This window comes from Egretta garzetta, unplaced genomic scaffold (genome assembly GCF_000687185.1).
Source record: "Egretta garzetta isolate BGI_Z169 unplaced genomic scaffold, ASM68718v1 scaffold217, whole genome shotgun sequence".
Classification (NCBI taxonomy): domain Eukaryota; kingdom Metazoa; phylum Chordata; class Aves; order Pelecaniformes; family Ardeidae; genus Egretta; species Egretta garzetta.
Genome location: NW_009260395.1, coordinates 1,442,278 through 1,451,752, shown reverse-complemented (window position 1 = coordinate 1,451,752; position 9,475 = coordinate 1,442,278). Strand labels below are relative to the sequence as shown.

Genomic DNA, 9,475 nt, shown 5'->3' with positions numbered 1-9,475 from the left:
CCCCAGCCGTTGGGCGGCGCGGTGCAGGCGCCATTTTGGCGCGAGGGGGCGCCCGCCGCCGCGCTGAGGGGGAGTCGTCAGCCTCCGCCGTCGTGAGCGGAGTGAGGCAAATACGTAATAAAGTTCAAGTAGAGCTTTTTGAAAACAAACCTTTTAACACAGCATGCTAGAAAAAGTCCATGTTTTACCTGCCCAAATCTACACCTTGCCTTAAAAGCATGTTGTGTTTAGCCCATTGTGTCTTACGGAACACACTGGCTTTATGGGGATGCGTTAGCAGTAATTAACCTTGGTAAGAAGTTGCGATGATGTGTTGTGCCAGTGCTGTGCTATGTCAGAGATGTGTCTGCGTGTTTGTGACCAATGACGTTTTAAGATGGAAAAAAGACTTCGGTGAAATATTTTTTGCTGAAGCTAACGGGAAAACCCTTGGTGCTGGGGAGATTCTCAGTGGTTTTCAGGATCAGACCCATAGACAGGTTTACAGATGGATCATTTTGATAAAAAGCACTTTTTCCAGAAAGAAATTCCAGTGGCTGTGGTTAAGATGCTTTACCCCCGCTTTCTTCTCTGAAGTCTCCTCAAATGACAGCATCACATTCACTGCCCTAACAAACAGAATAATTAATGTTTTATAGTACAAGCAGTTGTCCATATGAGACTATCAGAGAATGTGGAGGACAGTTACCCAGCCACTTTTAAGAGGGTTATTTCATGAACACAGGCCCCCTCTCTGGGAAGTGCTACGCACGCACAGCTCTCCCCTGGGCTCCACAGGTCAATCACCAGCTCTCTTTGAGCCGGACCTGAAGATAAAAACTAGCTTATCTTGGTCAACACTTGTTAAGCCTCATCAGTCTTATCAAACATTCAGGTTTCAATATTTCATTCAAGTAGATGCATTTATTTCAAACATTTGTAGACACATCTTTTGTTACACCTTTTTTGCCTACATCCAATAGTCACAGTAGCCAAAGCCAGCTGGCAAGCTCAGCTACCTGGTCCTTTGATTTAGGTCATTTCTCTACACAAGCCTTTGTGGTGATCCTGAAGTATGACTAGATCAAAGCTCGAGTCAGATGTATATGTACAGTCTTGGCAATCGCTCTGAATTTATTCCTGTGTAACTCTAATCAAAACCCAGCTTGTGATTAGCGGAATGCCTTGTTCTTTCTTTTGGTAAAGTTCTGGCTTACTCATACGGAAATGGGAAAAGGTCTGACGGTTCCAGGTGGGTCAAAATACAAATAAATACACATTTGACTTCAAATGTAGGAAGTTCTTTTTCTTGAGTATGCATTGTCTGATACATTGTACTGTTTACAACTCCCGGAAGCACAACGGTCTGTTCAGAATGTAAAAGTTATCAGAGCTCTTTGAAAAAGTTTTAACTCGCTGTTAATGCACTGCAGATAACAAGAAAACTATACCTTAGCATGCTGAGAGACTTGAACAACAACTGATTACTAAATAGTGCTTATAGAAACAGAAGGTGTCTTGGAAGTGATCACTGTAATACTGAGGTGTCATGATGTGACTGCTGAAGTTGTGGCTGCTATCACTGTTGGGCTTGGTAGACTGGGTAATGGCGAGGGGTTTGGGGGTATAAGTGAGCTGAGTGGTCATGGTGGACTAAGGGATATTGGTGGATAAAGTGGTTGTTGGGGAGGGTATCTGAAAAATTTGTAAGCCAAAGATACATCACACAGAGAAAAATTTGTAAGCAAAAGAAACAGGACACATGACAAAAACTACATTTTTCATGCAATTGTGACTTTACAATAAAATCATGCAAATAATTCCTGTAAATCATTCTAGTAATTCTTTTTCTTCTTTCATGGATGAAATAAGTAATTTTCTTGCATGAGATATTACATTTATCATACCCTAACAGAAGGACAAAGCAACAATCGTAGTACTCAGTTACATGGTCAATCAGTCTTGGATACCAACTCTTCGCCTGTGTATTTCCTGTGAAAAGACCTAACTTGTAGTTTCTAGAATTGAAGGGCAAGAGTGTAAGGAAAAGTTGTAAGAAAAAAACCAAACAAAATCCTGGTCAACGTTATAAGTTATATATCTTTGGATAAGACTAGAAAATTTCATAGACTTATTGCTACCTTACACTGTTATAAATGAGATAAAATTCTGAAATGTAGAGAACACTGTACCGTGAAACAGCTAAGCTTTCAGATAAAACCATACTCTATTTTTGTAAACCCTCCCCCAACAAATCTCCAGGAGAAATTCCTCTATCATTAACTTATTTTTCAACATAATATTGATTTTACCAAGATTGCATATATATTAAGACTGTCAGATAAAAAGAATTCTGCGATCACTCTTAGTCCTAACGGAATCATATTAGGAATAGGAAAAGGAATAGGAATGGCTAAATCTATCTGGTTACATTTCTTAGCAAAAATATTTAGGAAGTTGTTTCAACACATGAAGTTAAGTGGGTACTTAACATTTTCCTAACCTGGCAACTAAGCTCTGCAAGCGTCTGGAAGACTAATATTTTCTGACACTCATATTGACCAAAAAAAAAAAGTGAATTAACATCACTTATTTTGTGCTCACTTATGAGAACAACTAAACAATTTCCCTTGTATATTAAACTGTAGGTTCAAAGCATCTTCCAATATCTTCCCGCATGGTGAAGGTTCAAGGCGCAGCTTGCATCATTTACGTGTTAGTGGAACATCTTGCCAAGATTAAAACAGAGAGTGGAATGCTGTCCCACAGGTCTGGTTGACACCTAACCTCTTTAACTTTTATTCTGCTTTTAGAAAACATTTTCATCTCTCTCCTTACTTAAAGAATGTTTAGGAACTCTTCAGAATAAACATACCAAGACCTAAACTCCAACATGGATAAAAGAACAGACATGTTTAAAAAAGAAAATAATCTTTAAATACTTAATACCAAAATAGAATGTTCTTGAGTAAAGGTAGTTATTTTTCTAAGAAGGAATTGATATAAAACATGAGCATGTTATTTAACTAAAATTTCTTCAGGCAGGAAATTTGAATGAAATAGCTTTTGTATATGTAGGCATTTTAGGAAAAAGATTTTAAAGCTGTTTACCTCTGAATTATTTGTATAACCTTATAGTATATGTCTTATGTGTATAATAGTTTTATTTTACACCAGTCAAATGTCTGGTATTACTCATGTTTTGTTGATATTGACAACAACTAAAATGAAGAAAAAAAATTTGATCTTGGTTCCACATTGAAGTTGATGCTCGATTTCTGCTTTTTCTGGTGTAACACCTAATGTGGTTCTACAGAGTACTTTTCCTCCAAGCATGATTTAAAATGTCAGAAGGCATGTTTTGACCTTAAGAATAACGTCTTCCCTAAGAATAAGTAACACTTCCTTCAGTATAGGTATGAATAGCAAAAAGAAAGAAGAAACAATAGGTAAGTAAGGCAGTGTAAGACTTCAGAAAGGAACTGTCAGAAACCATACTTCTGAGACATTAAAACTACTGAAATCACCCTGCGTGATCACCTTAATAAGTGTTATTGTGTTCAGGTTTGGGCTTTCCAGTACAAGAAAGAAAGTGGCATATAGGAAGGTGTCCAGTGGAGGCCACCAAGATGGTAGGGGTCTGCAGCAGAGGACATCTGAGGAGAAGCTGAGAAAACCTGGAGAAGAGAAGGCTAAGGGGGATCTTCTTGCAGCCTTCACCTTCCTGATAGGAGGATGTAGAGAAGACAGAGCCTGACTTTTCTTGGAAGCACACAGCAGAAGGACAAAGGCCGACAATCACAATTTGCAACAAGGGAATTTCTGACTAGATACAAGGATTTATTTTTTTTTTACCATGAGGGTTCTTAAACAGGGATCCAGAGAGTTGTGGAATCTTCAACCTTGGAGATATTCAAGCTTAACAGGACATGGCCCTGAACAACCTGCTCCAGCTGACCCTGCTTTAAGCAGGGGGGTGGGCTAGATGGCCTCTAGAGATCCCTTCCAACCAAAATTATTCTGCAATTCTATGAATATTTTTTGACAAACCCTAAGAAACACTTTGAAAGAAATATTCATTAGGGCGGAACAGTTGGAGAATTACATCCGTGTGCTTGCCTTATAATGCTTAGGACATTTGTGTGCAAAATAAATAAAATTCACAGCATATTTAGTACTTGTATTACTGATAGTGCTAATACTGGGGACTAAGGAGACTCACAGTGTGATTACTGGAAATTTAATGATTTAGCTGGGTTCTTATGAACAATATAAACCCCACAAATACCACACAGAGCATTTCAGGGTAGGCAGATTCTTTAACGGGAACCTGTCATGCCTTAAATACATGCAATATAGAGATAGTGTATTTGATGCTTGAAAACAAGCATATGCCAAGAATGGACAGGAATGACAGAACTAGCTTTTCTTCGCTTCTCTCAGACATGGCCATTTATCTGTGCATCACAGCCTGTACAGCTGCATGATATACTACCTGACATCCAGTCTTTCACTGATGAGGTAAAATATGCTGGTGCAACCTCTTTCAGAAAACCACTTTCTCAGTTCCTTATCTTAATAATATCACCTTGACTGCAAATCCAATTGGATGTACTGCTTGTGCATCAGGCTAAACTCTTCAAATTATACTAGTCGATCTAATGAAACAATTTCCTCTGCCTGGAAACCATGTTTTGTTTGTGGTGGACCATCACAAAGCTGCCTTAGATGTTCTTATCTACACCTCTCTCGTCAAGGTGTGACAGAAAAGTGATAGTGCCAGAAACGTGTAAAAACAACCTTTGAAAGACTGTCCCACCTCTTCTGCTAAGTTGGGAGTGGAGACAGGGGTCTCACCTGCCTGTAAAATACCACCCTACCCTTAAGCCTGTTTTTAAGCAGGTCCTGATTAGCCTCTTCTCAGCCCTAGTCTGTATGTAAGTGGCAAGATTTAAAGATAAACCACAGAATGCAAAATCTGGCATTCACACACGTGCAGGGTAGATCAGTTGTGGATTCTGGCCTTCACCATGGTGAGCTTAGTCTTGATCATTATGGCAACATCTCATCACAGACCAGCAAGTCATCTGAAATGCAGTCTTAATTAAGAAGGATCTCAGAATGGCAAGTTTTGCAATTAACTATACACTGATTGTATTTTTTCTGTAATATCAAGACTGAGTGCAGTGTCACAGCATATTTTGATAAAAAAATGGGATCAATGTGGTAAAAAGACTACTTCATTAGTGATTTTCTTTTAAAGACTAAAATTCCTAACCTAGTTATATTAAAAATAGGGTGGGAACACAGCTAAAATATGCATCCCCAAGAAGAACCCAATCCTGACAAAATGGATCTGCATCAGGGCTGCTCTTGTCACCCCAACCTCTTACCCAGTATGCCTCTGCCTTTGCACTGGAACTGGAGGTCCTCCTCTTGACAGGAATCTTACTTAAGAAAAAAAAAAGGAAATCAACCCCCCAAATCCCAAGATGTTTTCTGGTGGCTCAACCAGCCACATGGGCTCCCTGCAGGATTAGATGAACACCAGAGAAGGGGCAGGATCACACAGCCGGAGGTGGAAGACTCAGCGTAGTGGTTGATCCAAGAAAAGGAAAGCCAGTTGTTCCCCTGGAGGGCATGACTCCCAACTTCCCACCCCAGAGCAGGGGTCCCATGCTGAAGGCATGAACTGAATGGTGAGCACAACGCACACTGGGTTATCAGATCCCAGGCCTATAATGCAGGCCAGAATAACCATTCTTTTGTGTGCTTTGCCCAGTCTGACCAAAATACAGCCAAGTGCACCCACTTGATCCCCACCAAATTCCTAGTGCCAGGATTATCTCCCTGGAAAACAAAATGCAAAGTCTTCCCAAACTTTAGGAATATTCATTGGGCTATAATTCCTAAATAACGTGGAAAGGTTTCAGATAGGGTTGTACCCCAGTCTGTATAGAGGAAACTCTAGGCAATTTGCTGGGTCTTTTCAAATATTTTCATAGTCATCAGGGTGATAAACTAAAAAAATCAAAACTATTGTATTTAGTCCAAAGAACAGAAGATGCCAGTTGGAGAGGTCTTATTGTAGGCTGCGTCTGCACAGTCAGAGGTGTGAAATGCTGTTCCATGAAACCACTGGGAGAATACGAATCTCAGAAAGAAACCTGTCTGAGGATTGAAGAGCAATTTCCTTCAGTTCAGGGACGAGTGTTCAGAAAAAAAAAAAAAATCATGCTATCAGCATGTGCTAAGTAGATTAAAATTTTGATGGTCCTTGGGCTTTGTTTTGTCTGCCTTTCTGAGACATAGCTCATGGTTTGAAGCTGTAATCTTGTTTTTCCATTAGCACTTCCAATATCATCTACATTGGTGTTAGTGTGGGAAGACTAAAGATTTGAGGGAGCTCTGTTTGGACTGGGTGCGAAGCCAGTGTCCTTTGAGATTTTACTAGTTACCACTGAAATGACCACCCACATCAGTTAACTTAGGCCGCAGGGGCACTACGTGTGCAACCAAAACCCATTTTTTTTCCTGGGTACAGTTCCAAACAGGGGTTTGCATCTCAGATGAACGGGAAGTGAGGGTGGTGTGTGAGACCAGAATTAGTGATGCATAAAGACCTGTGTGGCCTCGTATTAACCATCTCCTAATGCCCCCTCTGTCTGACCATTTCCCTTGGTTTTGGTGATTTTCAACAACAATCAAGTACCTAAATTCCATTCTTGATCTTTTATCTTAAATAAAACTCTCTGTATATTGAAATTCACACCCTTCCTCGTTCGGTTCCTTTTGCTCAGTTAATCCCTTTTTTGACGTTGCGATGTAGAAACGCATTCTGCTTCATATTCCTTCTTGGTAGAGACAGCAGAGCCACCACTGCACCGCTGGACATGTCAGTGCAGCAGTAAGGCGTGGTTTTGCACTGAGTAGCTTACTGTGATGTTTCTCAGAGTAATTTTTCTATGGCCAATTTTAGAGAGCATTAGAATATTTTAATTTTAAAACTGTGATTTCCTTTGTCTGCAAATCCTTTTGTTCTGCAGACAGAGAATGGGAAGGAGTCTCTTGGCTATCAGGGCTAATGCCCTGCTGCCAGGTAGTTATTTTCTTGTTTCTCTTACTCCTATGGAAAATCTGTTCCAGCGCCTGATGGTCCTAATAGAGGCAGCTGTATTGCAGATATTAGTAAGAAACTGTCTTCTCATTTTCAGCCTAAAACTAATAATATTTCATGTATCCATGTTTGCTCTTGTACTAACATTGCCTTTTATTTTTAAAAGTTTCTTTCTTTTTCTAGGGTTTGCTCTCAGGGCGTTTTTTGACGGTGGTCCCATCCTGCCTCAGTGTCCTTTGCTAGGCTAACAAGCCAAGCTCCCGTGGTCTCCCTACAGATCCTCTTGCATCCTTCTGCACATTTTTCTTGAATATGAGTGAACAGCACATACACTACATTTCAGAAAGAGACTCTCCAGGACTTGCTGTAGTCTAACTCATCTCTCTCTTGATTCCAGCTGATGCATCCTAGGGTTAAGTTTGCCCCTTGTACCGCTAATTAGGCCTTTTCAGCTCATGGCCATCCTGGGAACAGCCAGTATTTCTTTGCCTTAGTTCCTAATAATTTCCAAATGATGAGCTTATGGTACAAATCTTTGTTACTAATTTCCTGATAAATGACAGTGTGTTCTGTAGTGAGAAGTTTAATCTCAGTGCTATCATTCAAGTTCCCAAGGCTGCACAGTTCTTCCAGATAGTTTTCAAACATTTGTAACTGTCTTCTAACTAGGAAAATTAAGAAGAAAATAATGAAGCAGCAGAGAAAAACTACCTTACATATGGGTTTTTTGTTCCAGTTGCTTATCCTAATTTTGCTCATTAGTTTGACCTTTGCTTCCTTCCTTTATTTTTCTAAGAGAAAAGTGGTTATGTTGGAGAGGTGGTGTAAGATGATGAAAAATTGGAAATGTGAAAATATGAAATTGTTGATTTTTTAATATTTTATTTCATAATAAACGGTGAGCTTTTATTAAAGAAATTATATTTGAAAAATACTTACATTGATATTTCCCCTGAAAAAGCTTAATCAAGGAAAAATCACTCTATTATTCTAAGCATGTATTAAATTAAACAAAATAATAAAACAGTAATTCTTGTATGTAGCATGGATAAAGAAATAGAAAAAAACCCCAAAAACCCACTGTGGAGGAAATCATAATCTGACCAGGAAGGACCTCTAGTGGCATAAATACTTCCAATTTTAAAAACCCTAAAATTATGCTTGTTTAACATTTTATAACGAATCACTTCTGTAGTTTCAGCTTTTAAGTTCAATTTGTGTGATATTTTTTGTCTTTCTTTTTGTCAATAAGGTAAATGCAGAACGTAGAATTTTGTCATAGCAATATGAAGTGTCTAGGCGTACAATGGCATTGCATTCTTAAGTTCCCTGAAACTTAAAGCAGATGCTGCCAACCTAAAAATAATTCTGTGCCTTTACTTCACCATTATCTACTTTTATTGCCTGCTCAAACTTATGATTTCCTTAGGAGGAGGACACGCTGAAAGAAAATGGTTTAACAAAAAGGAGTTGAAAGCAGATGAAGATAGGAGAGCTATGTCTCTGTCTCGTTTGTTATGGCTGTGCTAATCCTTTTATTTGTTCTTGGCTCAAAAGTAGTTTTTTTTTGAAAAGCAGCAAAAAACGCTGTGCCATTACTTTTGGGTTATCCTTCAACCATTCTAGAAGTTAATCAACCATAAGAAATATTTAGATTATTTCAATCACACTTCAAAATAGTTTGAAATTTAGATAGAATTTTTGAATGGAAAGAATTTATTTTTAAAGAATTCTACAAATGTATTGCTAATAGTTCTTTGTCAGCAGCTTTTCTAAGTCAAAAAAGAGGCATATGCCTAGCAGTCTAGGGGCCCATCAAGCATCCAGACCCACCCTGCCTGCTGATAACCTACAGCTGCTCCCAGGGATTTCACTCACCCTGGAACAGACACCATAACCAGTGAAACCAGTTACTGTTGTGGAGCTTCTGTATCTGAAGGAGACGCACAGCCTTAGATGCACACACTCCCAACTTTCCACTGGTGACACAGCACGGGGGAGCAGCGGTACTGATCCTGGGAGGAATGGTGGGTGTCTCCGGAGCCGGGCAGCTTGGCCGGTGCACGCTCCAGGCAGCTGTTCCGCTTCGCTGAAGGAGGAGGCAAACTCAGGGGCTGACAAAAATTCAGGAACACACAGTCATGGTCAGGCTTGAGGTGTACCCAGAATCGTAGTAAAAGCAGGAGCCTGGAGCAGGAGTAGCTGAACATAAAGTCATGTTTAGACGTCTCAGATATCTCTGCATTCATGGCCGTGTTGTTCACAAGCCATAAAAATCTCTGGAGAGAGCAAAGTTTATTTTACTCTGAAATGAACTTAGTCCCCAAAGTTTAACAAAGGCCACTTTTAAAAATTGTTGTTGCTCTTGTTTTTTTTTTT

General features: G+C 39.5%; 1 protein-coding gene across 1 annotated transcript in view; it reads left to right on the top strand.

Annotated features, from left to right (window-relative positions):
• The first annotated feature begins 1,206 nt into the window (after positions 1-1,206).
• The window catches only part of SLC35F2 (solute carrier family 35 member F2), a 31,019-nt gene continuing 22,750 nt past the window's right edge, over positions 1,207-9,475 (top strand). Inside the window, 3 exon segments of the mRNA XM_035898521.1 lie at positions 1,207-1,231; positions 2,628-2,748; positions 3,544-3,716. Of these exon segments, the coding sequence (XP_035754414.1) occupies positions 1,207-1,231; positions 2,628-2,748; positions 3,544-3,716 (319 nt within the window).